Consider the following 19,791-nt stretch of genomic DNA (forward strand, 5'->3'; position numbering starts at 1 on the left):
ATTGGAGGAGAGGTTTTTTTTGGGGGGGGAGTGGGGACAAATTCGATTGGTTACAGGGTGGTGATTGGCTGAATGGACAAAGGTGGATCTTGACTGGTTAGATTGGAGATGGTGGTGTTGCTAGTACAGTGTGTGTGGCTCTGCCTCTCTCTGTCTGGCTCCAGCGGAAAGACACGCTAGGTGAATGTCTGTTAAAGAAGAGAAGGGGGGCGGGGCTTGCTAGGGAATTCTTGCTGATTGACACAGTGAAATTAGGAAGGGCAGAGGGGGAAATAATAATAATAATAATCTTCCGGGGAGGGCAGGTTTTCAAATCCAGAGAAGATAGCTTAATTCCCTTTTGTGTAAAGCTTTAAATTTTACAGTGTATAAAGGATGTGAGGCAAATAAAACAAATAAAAGACATTAGCATAAATCGAAGCGTCTTTCCGTTATTTATTTACTTATTTTTTTTGCTAAGCTTACTTGCCTCTCAGCTCTTACTGAAATACGTAGCTATATAAAAAAGCACGTGATCATGCGCTTCTGTGGTAGGGATTCAGTTAAACTTAGCTCCATACCTCCCTCTAGTGGTCAGAGATGGCATTACACTCTCTGGCTTTGCCCTCCGCTGCCCTGGGTTTGAGGGGAAGGGATGATGAGAGGGTACCTAAGGGCAGATCCACTCACTGCAGACCTAGAAACAGCATCTCTCTAGCTGGCTGTCTTGTCTGAACGCAGCTGCTGGGAGATCTGCAGTCAGGGGAAGTCCAGCACTCTCAGTAGTGGGAGTGCGTGGTGCTCTGCATTAGCTGCCTCATACTTACTGTGAAGATGTTGGAGCGTCGCTTGGACTGCTTGCGGATGGGCGTAGGAGTGTTGGAGGCGGCGACGGTCTCGATGCGCATCTCCCTCTGGCTTATGCTGGGGGTGGAGGGAACCGAGGAGGAGTAATCGCTGAACGCGCCTCCTCCGTTAGCAGCCTGAAAGAAACAAGAGAAGGAATAGGGAGGGAGAGAGGGGTAGATAGAAAAGAGAAAGAGAAAAAAAAACAACAGACAGATTGACAGATATAGAGTTAGATTGAACAATGTAAAAGACCAAATGACAGACACAGATAGACAGATGATGATAGATAGATAGATAGGTAGATAGATAGATAGATAGATAGATAGATAGATAGATAGATAGATAGATAGATAGATAGATAGATAGATAGATAGATAGATAGATAGATAGATAGATAGATAGATAGATAGATAGATAGATAGATAGATAGATAGATGGATGGATGGATGGATGGATGGATGGATGGCAGGATGGATGGATGGATGGATGGATGGATGGATGGATGGATGGATGGATGGATGGATGGAAGGATGGATGGACAGATGGACAGACAGATAGACAGATAGATAGATAGATAGATAGATAGATAGATAGATAGATAGATAGATAGATAGATAGATAGATAGATAGATAGATAGATAGATAGATAGATAGATAGATAGATAGATAGATAGATAGATAGATAGATAATCATTTGGGGAAAGTGATTAAGAGCAGGAGATATATATTTCTTATTAATTTACATGCACAAAAACCTTACAATCTTTATAACTGTACTAATTACTTTACTTCATTTCGATTAAAGTTAGGGGTCATGTAAATGAGTGTCTGCTAAACAACAACTAGCCTGGTCGTCCACAAATTCCCAGTGCATTTAGGCAGTATCTGCTTTAGGACTGGTTTGCAGCTGGTCCTAGATCAGACTCACCTGGTTGATGTGTACAGACGGGATGGATGCAGCTGGTACAGACGAGTGGCTAGGAGAGTTGGGCAGAGATTTACACGGACCAATAGAAAGCTGCTGTTTTTTCCTCAGCGCCACCACCTTCTGGGCAACTGCAAACACAACACATGCATACATGTCATTTTAAAGTAGACTTGGGCGCAATCCAAATTTTGATACCGTCAAACCTCCCTATTTTACCACGGTATACGGTATTACCATGAATAATAAAAAATATTATTATTATTAACTGAATAACAAACACTAATACTAAAACAATTTAAAAAATAACATGCACAACACTATTAACAACTTTTATTAGCAACAGTAGTTTATAAAAAGTACAAATACAACAGTCAAATAGAATTAAATTAACTTAAACATCCAGAACAGTTTTCACACAGAGAAACAAATCACACAAATCAATTAAATTAAATCACTGTTGGATGACCAATAGAAAAAAATAATAGATAGAATGAAAGGTAGAACATTATTTAGACAGACAGACAGACAGACAGACAGACAGACAGACAGACAGACAGACAGACAGACAGACAGACAGACAGACAGACAGACAGACAGACAGATAGATAGATAGATAGATAGATAGATAGGTAAATAGATTGCAGTAATGATAGATCAAATGATAGAAAGATTGATAGAACTATCGGTAAAACAAAAGGTGGATGTATTGATGGACGGAAAACAAGAACATTAGATTGAACAACAGATAGACAGAATGATATAGACAGAACAATAGAATGGTACATAGAATAAAAGAACGACAAACAAAACAATGGATAGAACAATAAATAGAACGATCAGCAGAGTGATAGGTATAATGATATTTAGAATAGATAGCAAAATAGAAAAACGATAGGTAAAATCATAGATAATGATAGGTAAAGAGATGGATGGACAGCAGTAATAATAGATAGAATGACAGAACTATCGGTAGAACAATAGGTGTAAGGATAGAACACAAGAACAATAGACAGACAGACAGACAGACAGACAGACAGACAGAGACAGACAGACAGACAGACAGACAGGCAGACAGACAGACAGACAGACAGATAGATAGATAGATAGATAGATAGATAGATAGATAGATAGATAGATAGATAGATAGAATGATAAAATAGATAGAACGATAAGTAGAGCGATAGGTAGAGCAATAGATAGAATTAATAGGTTAATGGATGGATGGACTGCAAGAACGATAGACAGAATGATAGAACAATAGATAGAATGATGGATGGATGGATGGATGGATAGATGGATGGATAAAACAGGAGAACAATAAATAGAAGGATAGATGGAACAATAGAATAATAAAGCAATAGACAAAATGATAAATAGAACCACAGATAGAACAATATAACGATGGATGGATGGATGGATGGATGGATGGATGGATGGATGGATGGATAGATGGATAGATAGATAGATAGATAGATAGATAGATAGATAGACAGACAGACAGACAGACAGACAGACAGACAGACAGACAGACAGACAGACAGACAGATAGATAGATAGATAGATAGATAGATAGATAGATAGATAGATAGATAGATAGATAGATAGATAGATAGATGGCACGATACTTGGAACGGAACGATACTTGGCATGATACTTGGAACAATACTTGCAACGGAACGATACTTGGAATGATACTTGGAACAGAAACAATACTTGGTACGCAACGATGCTTGAAACGATACTTGGAACGGGACGATACTTGGAACAATACTTGGAACGGAACGATACTTGGAAAGATACTTGGAACAGAAACAATACTTGGTACGCAACGATGCTTGAAACGATACTTGGAACGGGACGATACTTGGAACAATACTTGGAACGGAACAATACTTGGAAAGATACTTGGAACGATACTTGGAACGGAACAATACTTGGAAAGATACTTGGAACGATACTTGGAACAGAACGATACGTGGCATGATACTTGGAACGATACTTGGCACGAAGTATGGATGGATGGAACGAAAAACGGATGCATGGAAAAAATAAAGTCAGGAGAGATAACGTGAACAACATTATCACCATGATTTTCCAAATGTTGAAAGAGAGCAACATTATTTTATTACAGGTTATTATAAAAGTAGTTCATAAAGAACAATTCCTCCACCGCTGCACATCTCCCTCTTTTAATTATCTTAAATGCGGCCAGAGGAGGGCGTTACACACCGGAGGAAAGAGCAAACCATCATCAACCTTTCTGCAATGAAGGGCCGGCCGACAGAAACGCATCCTGACAGCTGTGATATTGGAGGAAAGCTGGCCAATAAAGCAGGAACGAGGAGAAAACGAGCAGAGCAGAGCAGCTCCTTATGTAATGCGTATTTGTAGGTGCAGTGAAAGCACTCCCGCTCCAGCAGGCGGATACAGGCACACAAAGGAGATGAGTGGGCAGATTTCTGTAGCTTTACTCGCCGCTACATTCATGCCACATGACGGTGGTGGGCGGAAGAGAGCAAATCCTCAACTCGTATTCCTGCTGGCTTTCAGGAGAGCTAGTTAATGCACTAACCACTATTATTGCACAAACTAACTGAAAAAAAAAATAGATAGGACGTAAAAGCAGGACATTGAGAACGCAGCACAACCTTCATCACAACCTGATGCGTGCAGATGAAAAAATATAACAAATTAATTATGAAATGATTAATACTCATTCATTGTCACGCCTTTAAATATTAACATTTTACAAAAACACATGATTAAAAAGTCTAAAATGAGAAAAAAAAAACATTTATTGTGATCAAAATAACACTCCCTGTAATAGTAATATAAACATTTATATAATAATGTGTTAATAATTATTATAGTTTTATATCTATTAATTGCTGCATTATTGTTGTTTTGATAACATCAATAAAACAATTAAAGTCCTTTAAAAATTATATAAAATAATAATGTTACTTAATAAAAACATTCTGTCTTTTTTAAAATTGATGTTGCAATTTTTATTATCTAATTATTAGATAATAAAAATTGCAACATCAATTTTAAAACAGAGATTTATGTTTTTGATATATGGATATATATTAGATTCTAATATATACTATATATATATATATATATATATATATATATATATATATATATATATATATATATATATATATATATATATATATATATATATGCATATATTAAAAACATAAATCTCTGTTGATATAGAGCAAACTGAACTATATATGTATAAAACTTATTCTAATCACATCATTATACTATATTTTTTTATTAAAAAATCTCTCTCTGTTTTTTTTAACTATTTCCCAAATTATGTTTAACAGAGCAAGGAAATTTTCACAGTATGTCTGATAATGTTTTTTCTTTGGAAGAAAGTCTTTTTTGTTTTATTTCAACTACAATAAAAAGTTCTTAATGTTTTAAACACATTGTCCTTTAAGGACAAAATTATTAGCCTCTTTAAGCATTTTTTTTTTTCCCGAAAGTCTACAGAACAAACAATCGTTATACAATAACTTGCCTAATTACCCTAACCTGCCTAGTTAACCTAATTAACCTATTTAAGCCTTTAAATATCAGTGTGACAAAGTGTCTTGATAAATATCTAGTCAAATATTCTGTATTATCATCATGGAAAAGATAAAATAAATCAGTTATTAAAACTATTATGTTTAGAAATGGAAAAAAATAAACAGGGGGGCTCATAATTTTGACTTCAACTGTATATATGTATATTAACAGTATAGTTTATTTTAAATGTTAATATATATAACAGTGCGGTCTGGTTCTTGAATCTAATTGGCTGATAGCCGTGAAATATTTAAGTAATATCAGCACCCGTAAAGCCTCTTTACCCTTTGTGTATTACTCCGCCCACATACAGCCAGCAAAAGCAGACACTACAGGTCTTAAGTTTAAAAGATGCTTGCTCAACTGCTTAACTATCAGCTTATGATTTGAATCCAAGGCGGAAGAAAGTAGTTCCTCATACAAAAGGGTTTTTGAGACTCTCCATGTTTGATTTTGTTTTTATATACACAATTATGCCGTCAAACTGTTGTATAAACGCAATATCACACTCGTAGCAGTGCGATATGGCTGTATATCGGCACTGGTGGGGGCACTAAGGCACTCGGCCTGCGGCCAACGCACACCTTCCACCAGTGCCGATATACAGCCATATCCCACTGCTACTTGTGTGATATTGCTCATATTTATAATATAATATATAGTACAATAATGTTTTTATACATATATTAGATATACATTTCTATTTGCACTATATCAACACTCTTTCCTGTTTTACATTTTTAATTTCTATAGCTTCCGAGAATCCAAAAAGAGCCACATATTGATGAATGATGATATTATAGATTATGATAACTGTTTTAACATGAAGTAATGATTGAACCACCTCTTATTAAAGTTATGAAATAGTTTAATAACAAGCAGGAAATGTTAATGGACCAATGTAATGACTACTTTAAAATGATCTATATATAGTACAAAAAATTATATATATATAAATATAATATATAAAAATATATATAAATATATGTGCCTGTTTCACTATTATTCCCTCACTGTAATGATTGGTAAACCTTATTTAAGTAAAAAGTAACATCAATAATTAGCATGTGTGCCATAACGCATTACCCTTTTTCAAAAAGATACAAGAAGTGCATATTTATAAACATTACAGAAACCCAAATGTCCCACAGAACATACAGTGCAGTAAAAACAGTGCTGAAATCTCACCGTCTTGAAAGACTCTCTCTACGTTCAGCCCGTAGGTGGAGCACGTCTCATAATATGTGGAGCGTTTCAGGTCATTGGACAGTTTGCGAGCTCGAGCGTCATCTATCACTCTGGGGTTAGCAGCGCTGATGGCATCTGAAACACATATTCACATCGCATATTCATGTACTGTTCCTTTAAACCACATATAAAAATCACACTAAAGAGCTCAAGCAAGAAGAACAGCTTTATAAAACACTAATAGTCATTACCATTGATTGCATTTAAAGGGATAGTTCATCCAAAAATGAACATTTCCTCACTGCTTACATTTACTATATGTATTATCTGAATTGGTTATTTGGTTAAACTGCTTGATCTGTTCATTTGAAATCATTTTACTCCTTTTATTGAGGTATTATTATCAATGCATCATAATTATGGATCTCATTTATTGAACGTTATCATTTATGCATTATGATGAATGACTATTTAAATTCATGCTATGCTACATATTTTCAGAAATGATTCTCATTTACTTTCACATTATTGAAACAAATATATTTCATAACATATTGATACATTTTTCTTTTAACATCTACGCACACATCTGAATTGAATTCAGTTTAAACTTTTTATAAATGTCTTTCTTCTGTTGAACTCAAAACAAGATATTCAGAAGAATGCTGGAAAAGCAGTCCTTGACATTCATAGTAGAAACACAAACAATAAATAATGTGGAAGTCAATGGCTGTTTTTTTTCTTCAACATTCTTCAGTGTAACATAAAAAAGAAAAAAAATAAATAAAAACTTTGTGTCTGTTTTGTGGCAGGCAGATGAAAATAGCAGGGCTGTATCTTTTGTATCTTTATTACTTTAGTTCTGCCAGATCTCCCAGTCAGGGGTTTATTTAGTTTTATTTAGTTAATTTTAGTTTTTGGAATTCTGTGCATTAGAAAGAAGTTCTTTCAGAAGAAGAACAGTTTGAAGTATTATCTGTTTTTATTCTGTCTATTCAGTGTCCTTCAACAAGAACGGTGGTGGTGGGGTTAATAATGTTCACAATGGTATTTTATTAGTTGTTGGTTTAACCATGGATGAGGTAATGGCTGTTATGTTTTTTTTTTTCAATGATGTTTCTTGTTACATGTTCAAAATCATCAACCAATATTGCACATCCATAATTATTATAATGGGTATAATTAAACAATACTTACACTATAACGTAAATTTGAAGTGTAATAGAAAAAATATAGATTTTTATGCCATTTTGGATTTTACTCGAATACAAATACTTTTCCCCCCTCAACAAATACAAATACAGATACAAATACCGGCTGCTCCGCACATTCCTGACTGACTGACTGACTGACTGACAGACAGACAGACAGACAGACAGACAGACTGACTGACTGACTGACTGACTGACTGACTGACTGACTGACTGACTGACTGACTGACTGACTGACTGACAGACAGACAGACAGACAGACAGACAGACAGACAGACAGACAGACAGACAGACAGACAGACAGACAGACAGACTGACTGACTGACTGACTGACTGACTGACTGACTGACTGACTGACTGACTGACTGACTGACTGACTGACTGACTGACTCACTGACAGACAGACAGACAGAAAGACAGACAGATAGATAGATTGATTGATTGATTGATAGTTTTCTGTACACCAAACCAAAAAAGAAAACCACTTAAAAAGCCCCAAATCTCAAAATTGTCACAAAAACCGTTTCCGCCTGCAGTGTGGCCTTTAATCTGCTAATTATGCGTGTTATTAAAGTGCAATTTGTACACAAGAACTGGCTGATCTCATAATGAAAAGCTCTGCAGGGAGTAAAAAGAAGAGGGATGGACTCCACCGTGTCACCTTTTTAGACTATGACTAAGTGCAAGACTCTGATTTAATAAAAACACAGTGCGTCCCAGTGCTGTGTTTACAGAGGAGTTCAGTTCAGTTCAGTTTCCTTTATTTATGTCATTCAACACATGACAATAGAATTGTAATGCAGAACGAAATTACGTTGCAACAGACTCAACAAGAACATAAAAGACATCATTATACAAACACTTTAAAATCCTAACATGATAAAAAAGTATAATAACAAAAAGTATAATAAATAACCTATTTTTTTTTAAATCTCTGAAGAGAATAACTTAATACTTAAATACCTATTTTGCCATTTGTTGTAATATTAACAATTTATGCTAGTTTAACAAATTTATTGATTTATTATTTAACACTAGCTATCAACAATGCTTAAGAAATGGTATTATTCAAAAGTCTTATAATGACAGGATAAAAACTATCCCGCAACTGCACTTATTTGCACCTCAGGCTTCTGTAACGCCTGCCTGATGGTATGAGCGAGAGCAGGCTATGACCAGGGTGGGTTGGATCCCCTAAAGTGTTATTTGCCCTAGACAGACAACGTCGTTGATAAAGTTCCTCGATAGATGACATTTTGACTCCAACAGACCTTTCAACTGACTTTATGATCCTCTTAATGGTGTTCTTGTCAGACACACTGCTATTCTCATACCAAAGGGAGCCCGACTCACCCTGCGTCCCCACCAGCACCATGGGAACCTCCGCTGCGTTCCTGTAGCTAGAAAGACGCAGGAAGTAGTTATAAACCGTCTGGAAGCTGATCTCATCCTCCAGGCTGAAGACGAACACTACTGCATCCACCCAGGCCGCAAACTAAAAGAATAAAACAAACTATCAATTCCAGCAGCTTTAAGTCACAGATCTCCAGTGTTTTTTTTTTTTTTTTTTATTAAACGTGGCATATAAAATTCACACAGAAACAAATATGTCAGTGTTAACACTTTACAATATAGTTCCAATGGGTAACATTAATTAAATATGTGATCCTGGTCCTAAAACAAGTTATATGAGGTGCGCTATTATGCAAAACTCACATTTATAAAGGGTTTAAACACAACAGAATGTCAATACAACCAGCCTCTAATTCTATTTTTTTTATTATCACACTTCCTAAAAACAGTCTGCAGAAACACTTTGTATGAGTCATTCTCCCTTTATATGTGTCATCAGAGTGGAATCTATCTCTCCTTTATTAGCATAGACAGCCCTGAGTGAGAAGCAGACACATTAATCTGTTTTTAAGAGCTATTAATGACAAGATGTAATAGTTTTAATGATATTTATAATAATTTCCATCATGGATTTTTTGGTAATATTTCAAAGGAGAAAAAAAAAACGAAACAAAAATAATGATAAAACAAGCTGGGTTCCACACAATCAATTTGTGTTGGGAAAACATAAAGGAATCAAATTAAGTGATGTTCAACATAAAACAATTAAGTCCCGAAAAAAAGTGCTATTTCAGCTTATTTCACATAAGCAGTTTCAACAAACAGCAAACATCATTTATTAAGTGCATCTTACTAATAAACTACAGGTTTGGTTGTTAATTAACTTACCTTAGCCAAGTTAAATCATTTTACTTACTTAAAAGAACTTAATTAAGTTAAGTGGACTGAACATAACACAATTAGGTTGTCACAAAAAACTTCAAAGATTGTGTTTTCAGCTTCTTTTATAAGTAGATTAAACATCTACCATAAAAAATCTTACCAATAAACTACAGAGTTGGGTATTCGTTAACTTAGTGAAGTTAACTTATTTTACTTAATATAAATTAACCTAATTAAGTGGATTGAACATGAAACAATTAAGTTGTCCCGAAAGAACTCAAGAATTGTGTTGCTTCAGCTTATTTTTTATAAGTAGTTTAAACTTAAACTTTATTTTTTGAGAGAATTTTATCAATAAACTACAGCTTTGGTTGTTTATTAACTTTACAAGTAAGTACACTTATTTTACTTAAAAGAACTTAAGTGGATTGAACATAAAATTAAGTTGTCACAAAACAATCTCAAGAATTGTGTTAAGTAGTTCAAACAAACAGCAAACGTCATTTTTTGAATGAATCATAGCAATAAACTACCACTTTATTGTTAATTAACTTAACAATTAGGTTAACATATTTTACTTAAATTAAATTAACTTAAATAAGTTAGGTGGATTGAACATGAAACAATTAAGCTATCCCAAAAAACTCAAAGAATGTAGTTTTTAGCTTCTTTTCTAAGTACTTTAAACAAACAGCAAACATTGTGTTTAGAGTGAATCTTAACAATTAACTACAGCTTTGGTTATTAGTTAACTTAAATAGGTTAACTTATTGTACTTAAATTAATTTAAGTTAAGTGGATTGAACATGAAACAATTAAGCTGTCTTTAAAAAAACACAAGAATTGTGTTGCTTCAGCTTATGTTGTTATAAGTAGTTTGAACAAACAGCAAAATAGTTTTTTGAGTAAATTTTACCAATAAACTACAGCTTTGGTTTTTTATTAACTTAACCATTAAGTTAATTAAATTAAATTAAAATTAACTTATATTACTTAAAAAAAAAAAACTTAAGCGGATTGAACACGAAATTAAGTTGTCACAAAAAAATCTTAATTGTGTTGCTTCAGCTTATTCTATATTAGTAGTTAGGATAAAAAACGAACATAATTTTGTGAGTGGATTTTACCAATAAACTACTGCTCTGTTGAACATATTTTTCATTTAATAAAAATAAATAAATAAAAACTGTATTAACAAAAAAATGTATTAACATAAGGCAATTGTATGGAGCTTCAAATATACAGAAACAATCTGAATATGAATTGTGTTATTTTAATTAGTGTCAAATGTAATTTTATAAAACTGAATATTATTTGCATGTACAAACTTATAACTTCAAAATTCAGATTGCAGATGTTGGTTTTGTAAAAATACAGCTTCAGGTTTTCAAGATGAAGAAATTCTGAACATCAAGATGAACACCAAAAAAATCAGATGGCCCAGAAAAAAGGTTTGAAAATACATAAAAATCTGACTTTAAAAAATTCAGTTTTCTCAAATTTTAGATGTTCAATATTCAAGTTAAAAAAAAAATTTTCAAGTTACGAATTCTAATTCAAAACAATTTTCAATAGCATATAATTCTATTCAATTAAAATTGTCAATAAATCAAAGTAACACAATTCAAACTTAGATTGTTTCTTTATATTTTAAGCTTTATACAATTTTCACCGTTTACCGAAACCTACATATATGATCACTCTGCTCATTATTTCACTACCTGAAATATAATAATTGGAATTATTGCTGAATTTGGCAAGGCGGAACAATATATTTCAGCCCAGAGACACTCTCAATGTCTTCTGCAGGAAACATGAAGAACCTCCATCACATATTCCTACAGTAATTTGCATTCTAATCAATTACGCATTACCATAAAACCGAGCTAAACTGAACACTGAATAATTATCGCCACACTAGCAGAAAAAAAAAAGAAAAAAGTTTGACTCCAAATCCCCAGCTCATCCGTGCCGCCATTGAGAGCCATCAGACTATAATTACACTGAGCCGCGGTAAAATGTGAAAATAGGGCCACCCTGAAACAGGCCCCGCGGGGCGAGTGGAGCCGCTGAACCAATGATGACTTGCTGACACATTGGAGGAATATTTTAGCAGCTATTTGAACAGTTCCTCACTCGACTCGTGAAAAACTCTCACTTTCTCAAAAATCATCAATTATTGTAGCGCCGCGTCTGCATGCGGCCCTCCAGCTGCAAATTCAACAAGATAATTAAGGTGTTTGGGGTATTACTTGGAGTTTATGTGATGATATGTAAACAGTTTTTAATCTACGGTTAGACGTTCTTGAGTGTGTTGAAAATGAACAAAATTGCTTATTTTTTTGGTGGAGCATGAAATTAGAGAGTTTGAAAAATGTTTATGCTGCTCTATTTTTATACAGAAAAGGGGATGATCACCATAGGTTGTCATGTTCACATTTGTGCATGCTCATTTATATTAGTTATCTAATACTGTGGCTAGAAATAATGCCACGACACATTCACAATAATACATTTTTTATGGTTTAGTTTTTATTAAAATAATTTTTTGAAGTAAACAGAAGGTAAAAAATTATTGGTGATCAGCCATAAACATCATACTTTGACATGATATAATTTTAATATTATTACAATATTAGTATAGATAATATTATAATTATTTATGATTTTTTAATTATCAAAGTTGTCATTTGACAAAGTTGTTATTATTTTTATTATTGTTGTTGTTGGTGTTGTTGTTGTTGTTGTTGTAAAATCTGAGATATGAGGCCAATGTTTTTTGGTTTTCGGCTTTGGTACTGAATAATCTAATGCATTTGCACAAATAATACATATAATATTATATTATACATAATATAATATAGATAATAATAACAAATAATATAGATAATAATATGCTATTTTATGATTTTTTAAAAATTCTCTGGTTTGTTAATTTTGAAGTTATTACAAAGTTGCTGCATGTGTTGTTGTTGTTATTATTATTATTATTATTATTATTATTATTATTATTATTATTATTGTAAAACCTGAGGGCAAATTTTCAAATACAAAATTTTATTTTGCAATACTACTACTGCTATTTATAATAATAATAATAATAATAATAATAATAATAATAACAATAATAATAATAATAAAAATGAATATGAATATGAATAATATGAGTTGATTTGTTTCATTTTATTGTTATTAAAAAACTGAAAATACATCATATATAAATATTTTAATATATATACAGTTGAAGTTATAAGCCTCCCTGTTTATTTTTTCCCAATTTCTGTTTAATGAAGAGAAGCTTTTTTTCAACAAATTTCTAAACATAATAGTTTTAATAACTCATCTCTGATTTATTCTATCTTTGCCATGATGACAAGAAATAATATTTTTCTAGATATTTTTCAAGGCACTTCTGTTCAGCTTAAAGAGACCTTTAAAGGCTTAACTAGGTTAATTAGGTTAACTAGGCAGGTTAGGGTAATTAGGCAAGTTATTGTATATTGATGGTTTGTTCTGTAGACTATCAGAAAAAAAATATAGCTTAAAGAGGCTAATAATATTGACCTTAAAATGTTTTTTTACAAATTTAAAAATTTTATTCTAGCCAATTTTTTTTACAGAAGAAAAAATACAATCAGACATACTTTGAAAATTTCCTTGATCTGTTAAACATCGTTTGGGAAATATTTAAAAACGAAAATAAAAATCAAAGAGGTGCTAATAATTCTCACTTCAACTGTATATGATTATAAAACATACTACTAGTACAACTAATATTTTTGTTGTTTAAAAATTATTTTTAAAATGAAAAACTGAAAATACAAAAACATGACTCCAAATCCCAAGCTCATAGATATATATTATTAGACCCCCTTTGAACTTTTTAAAATATTTCCCAAATTATGTTTACCAGAGTAGAGAAATCTTCACAGTATGTCTGAAAATATTTTTTCTTCTAGAGAAAGTCTTCTTTGTTTTATTTTAGGCAAGAAAAAAAAAGTTATTAGCCCCTTTAAGCTATATTTTTTTCGTTAGTCTAAAGAACAAACCATCGTTATACAATAACATGCCTAATTACCCTAACCTTATACAATAACTTGCTTATTTACCTTTACATATATATAAACAAGCATAAACACAGTGCACAGCAATGGGTACTCCCTCTGTTTAAAATGAATGCATTTACAAATACTTTCTTGTGCATTTACACAAAACAATTTTATTAAACAGTTATATTTATTAAATTCAGAGTTGTCACCTAAATATTTTAAAAACAGAAAGGGAATGCACTTAAATTCAAAAAAGTTGTTACCAAAAAATTACATTGTATATAAATAAAATTAAATTTTATATAAATGTATAGATTTTTCCTTTTCCTGTTTATTAAAAAAGTATTTCATATTTTCCACCAACATATTCATTGGGTGTACTAATTTTTAGACACTGATCCTAAAAATTATAATCTTTTTCGTCAGATTAGGCTTTGGTACCGTCTAATCTAATGCATACAAACAAATAAATATGAAACTATATATACCCGACTGAAAAAATCAACAGTGTGTAAGTGCTACCAGTGGTGTGTATACCTGTAGTTCTGGTGGACCTCCTTCATCTCTGATCAGCAGTAGATAACTCTGGCCATCCACCACAATCTCCTTTTTAAACCTCCCTCCTGCAAACACACACAATGACATTCATTAGACTGTTTCTACAACACACTGCTCATTTACCAGCAGACAGACAGACGCTGACATCTCTCTCACACACACACACACACAAACACACACACACACACACACACACACACACACACACACACACACACACACACACACACACACACACACACACACACACACACACGATAATGTTTATGTTTATGTTTATTGTCATACTACCTTTATTGAATATTACATGGCACATACAAATGACATATATTTGACCAAACGTAATTTCACAAATACAATATAGTTTCATAAATCCAACTGCTTCAAATTTAAAGAATTAAAAAAATATATATATATATTTTAAATTTGAATTAAAGTTTATATAGATAATAATTATTTCAGTTTTATAAAATAATCATTAAAAAATCTTTCAATTATGTGCACCACAATTCAAGTGATAATGCATCTTGCATGCTTCAAACACTGTTTACCATGGTGCACTGAGGTCACCCGCATTTCCTCCGGAGTTTCATGTAATTTCGGGTGTTTCACTATTAATTTGTCGACTTTAACTGCGGTTTGGCACTTTCACTTTTATTCGGGCATGCCCCTCATGACAAACGAGATATTGGATGCAGCTATAGTATGAACTGATGGAAGAGTGTTGTTTTAATGACATACCGCATGCTGAATGGATGGGAAAAAATAAAACCTCGGCATTTCACAATGCAGGTGTCTGTGGTCTGCACTGACTCTGTAAGTGCAAAGAGTGTCAAACAGCTGTGTGTTTGTGTGTGTGTGTTTGTGTGTTTGTGTGTGTGTGTTTGTGTGTGTGTGTGTGTGTGGACTATCCTGTTGCAAATCTCGGCGAAAAGCCCTAAATGATGGTAATAGTTTGATTAATGTGTTTACATGTCTGTACTGCACTTCAATAATGCGACTAAAATCGGCATACTTCACACGACTTAATTCGATTTCTCTTTAGTTCGATTAAGACCTTAATCTGATTAAACTTATAAAAAAATTGCTGTTTACATGATTAACTCTTAATCAGATTATACTCGGATAAAATGGCCTGCTTTGTCCACTCGTAGGCTCAAGCATTGGCATATCTTTGTCCAAACTTACATTTGTAAAATAAAAAAAGCTACAGCTTGTTTATTGTCTTTACCAGTGGGGCATACTGAAATGGGATTTTTTTTTTTAAAGAAGCACCTTTTGCATGGAATAACCTCCAAACAAAGTTGCAGTTTAAAGATTTGGTTTCACTACATACTTTAATTATTTTTTAATGATTTGGAGTTTGAAACATGGACCTCTAGATGTTCTGAATAGTTTTTAACTGTCATTGTATGTGTCTTTTGATGGATGAAAGATGTTACCTGTTATTTGTTTTTTTTGTTTGTTGAACCCATGTGAACTTTATACTGCCTTTTAACCTCAATATGCTTTTCCTGTTAAAATAAAGGTTTTAAATAATAATGATAATAATAATAATAATAATAATAATATTAATATTAATAATAATTTTAAATTGTTAATTTATAAATAATAATTTTGAAGTACAGTTGAAGTCAAAATTATTAGCCTTCCTGTAAAATATTGAAAAATATTTCCCAAATGATGTTTAACAGACCAAGCAAATTTTCACAGTAGTTCCTATAATATTTTTCCTTCTGTAGAAAGTCTTATTTCTTTGGGTTGGCCTGGAATAAATCCTTTTTTTTTTAAACTACTTTAAGGACAATATTATTAGCGCCGTTTAATAATACATATTTTCTCCATTGTCTAAAGAACAAATGACTGATTTCCAATGACTTTCCATAATAACATAAAAACCTATACGCCTTTATATTGCACATTAAGCTGAAAACTAGTATCTTGAAAAATATCTAGTGAAAAATACATATATAATTTTTTATATATATTTTAATACATATATATATATATATATATATATATATATATATATATATATATATATATATATATATATATATATATACATACACACACACACACACACACACACACACACACACACACACACACACACAAACACACACACACACACACACACACACACACACACACACACACACACACACACACACACACACACACACACACACACACACACACACACACACACACACACACACACACACACACACACACATATATATATAAGCAGTAAATATTATAAATTGTCATCATGGCAAATACAAAATAAATGAGTTAATAGAAATGAGTAATTAAAACTACTGTGTCTGTTAAGCAACACTTGGGAAATATTTTTAAAAGAAATACAATTTCAAAGGATGGCTAATCACTTTGACTTCAACTCTACATTCCCCTTGATATTTTTACATCATTTTTTGTACACCTGGTCTACCTGGAAAAGTAAATTGTTCAGCCGAGCCATTCTACATCAAAGAGGTAAAAATATGAGGAGCACAAAGGCCAAACTCACTTATTCATTCATCACAATTGGTTGAGACCAAAGAACACGCTGTGATTTGGAGCTAAAAGGTTGTTGAGCTAAAAGCTTTGCAAAATGGAAGATGGAAATACTGTAAGAAAATGGCAAGACCACTAAAAATGCCCATTTCCTCCATCAGGGCAATAATTAAAAAACATTTTTAGCTCAATCCGTGGCCCATGCTGATTCATATAATGGAAGTCAATGGTTACCCATTTTTCAGAATAAAATTAAACATATACAAACAAGTCTTAATCAATACCTGAGGCTCATGACGACAAACTGAAGTCTTATGAAATGAAACGCTCCGTCGGTTTAGAATTCTGAACATTATGTAAAATATTATTAGCTCCATTATCGTATGGAGTATAGTGACCGGAAGCTCATGGACATACCGTATGAACTGTTTGATCAAGCTATGGATTAAAGCTAGTAATATTGTAAATACTATTCAATATCTTTCACAGACTGATCAATCCTCTTCACAAGACCTCAGTTTATCATTAGAAGCCACAGGAATTATTTTAAACATGCTTGCATGTGTTTAATAAAAAAATAATAATAAAAAATTTATAAACTGGTAACCATTACCTTGCATTATAGAAATCAGCAAAAACCAAGGACTGAGCTAAAAACCCTCATTATTATTTTTTTATTTTATTTTACCGAAGAACAAAATGTCATCTACATCTTCAATGGCCTAAAGGTGAGTAAATTAACAGAACAACTGTCCCTTTAAATATTGCCCTGATGGGGGAAAAGGGCATTTTCAGTGTTTTTTGTCTCTTTTGAAAAAGTTTTTTCATAATTTTTGTAAAGTCTGAATTGGAATATCTCAAAAACTACAATCTGACATCTAATTTATTGCCATGAATGAATAATTTTATTTTATTTTAATGCAACGTTGCTGCGTGCAATTGTTCAATGAAAGCACACTGCTCTTCATAATTTTTTAGGCAAAAAACAAATAAATAAATAAATAAAATCAATAAATAATTTTTTCGCAGTTTCTGTGCCCGACGGTTGGGTTGTCGTGGTCCTAACCTTCGACCACTACCCGTTCCACAATGAGCAAAAGATAGCTGTGAAAAAATTGTCATAAGTTGGCGGTTCACTCCGCTGTGTCGACCCTTTATTAATAAAGGAACTAAGCCGACAAGAAAATGAATGAATGAATGAATGAATGAATTAATTAATGAATGAATGAAAAATAGATATCGTGACTGGGCTATGTGAAACCCAGTATTTTTCTTTTTAGTGTTTGCTCATATATTCCAAGGCTGCTGATGTTAATGGAGGGCCTGTATTTGTGTGTGCATGTCTAAACCTGACTGCAGATTAAACCCAGCAGAGATCCACCCATCACTCCGGCTTCATTATACATCACACAGACACGTAGGAATCTTAGAGTAAAGCAACTGATAAAAAAAAAAACTAAATATCATGCTAACAAATGGAATTAGCAAGCCCTTATCCGGAATCGGAGTCATTTCAACACAGGCAGTGAGCTGAGAATCAAATACTTTGATATTCCGCCCTTCATTTATTCTTTCTACAGATTTTTTTTTCTTCTTCTTCCTCACAGCCGCTAGAGACTAACTTTGATGCTGCTGAGATTCTCCTAAATTAAACTGCTTCTTTCTTTCTTCTTTTTTTTTATTATAATGGAGCTGACTGAAAGTTGCCTTACGGTAATCTTCTAGAGGGACAGAAAACAGGAGAAGCGAGATCTTGGCAGATTATGACAGGGTAAAAAGGCAAGACTTTTTTTTTGTGAGGGATTGATGAAAAGCCTGGAGAGGAAAAGAAAGCCTTGACCTGAAAATGCTCGGGGAAATTCAATAAGCAGCCACTGAATCAGACAGCAGAATTGGTACAGAACTGATAAAACACTGTTCATTTACACAATTAAAAACTGAAAAAAGGGATTATTTACAGAACAAAATGTATTAAAATATATTTAAAGCAAGAACTATTTATTGGGAAAAAAAAGCCAAAAATATTAAGCATTATAACTGTAAATAAAACACATGCTTTTATAACTAAATGCTTGATCTAATTTATTATAATGAATATAATTATTTACATTTGCACAAACGGACAATAAACCAATGTATTATTAAACTAGGCATATATAATAAATATAAATTTAATATTTTAGAGAATCCTATACATGTACACACATAAATATAAATATGTCATATTGGGGGGGCAGGGGGGTATTATTTACAGAATATAATGTGTGAAAAAAACTATTTATTAAAGAGAAATAAAAACTTTTAAGTGTTCTAACTTTAAGCAAAACTATATTCTAAAAACTATTTTTATATATGTTTGACAAATTACTGTATTGATAAAATGATTTAAATGTGTATAAATTAACAATAAACTAAAACATTATTATACTATAAATATAAATAAAAATATAATATAAAAACATTATTTTTAATTGGATAAAGCTCTAAAACTATTAAGTAGAACTATTTTAATAAGTTACTGTTTAAATAAATGGTTGACATTAATACAAATATTTAAAATATGCATAAATACACAATGGACTAATTTATTATTCCTATAGATGTATAATATATATAAATAAAAATATAACATCAAAATACGTATTTAAATAAATACTGTTATAATAAATTAGTTTTATAAATAAAT

At 32.3% G+C, this 19,791-nt stretch overlaps 1 protein-coding gene across 1 annotated transcript in view; it reads right to left on the minus strand.

Moving 5' to 3' along the window:
- agap3 (ArfGAP with GTPase domain, ankyrin repeat and PH domain 3) overlaps nt 1-19,791 on the minus strand; it is a gene marked incomplete in the record, with an annotated part of 350,962 nt that overhangs the window by 141,099 nt on the left and 190,072 nt on the right. The window contains 5 exon segments of the mRNA NM_001440741.1: nt 807-962; nt 1,757-1,884; nt 6,533-6,667; nt 9,097-9,238; nt 14,565-14,650. Coding sequence (NP_001427670.1) covers nt 807-962; nt 1,757-1,884; nt 6,533-6,667; nt 9,097-9,238; nt 14,565-14,650 — 647 coding nt within the window.

The sequence above is a fragment of the Danio rerio genome, chromosome 24, assembly GCF_052040795.2.
Source record: "Danio rerio strain M-AB ecotype USA chromosome 24, GRCz13ab, whole genome shotgun sequence".
Classification (NCBI taxonomy): domain Eukaryota; kingdom Metazoa; phylum Chordata; class Actinopteri; order Cypriniformes; family Danionidae; genus Danio; species Danio rerio.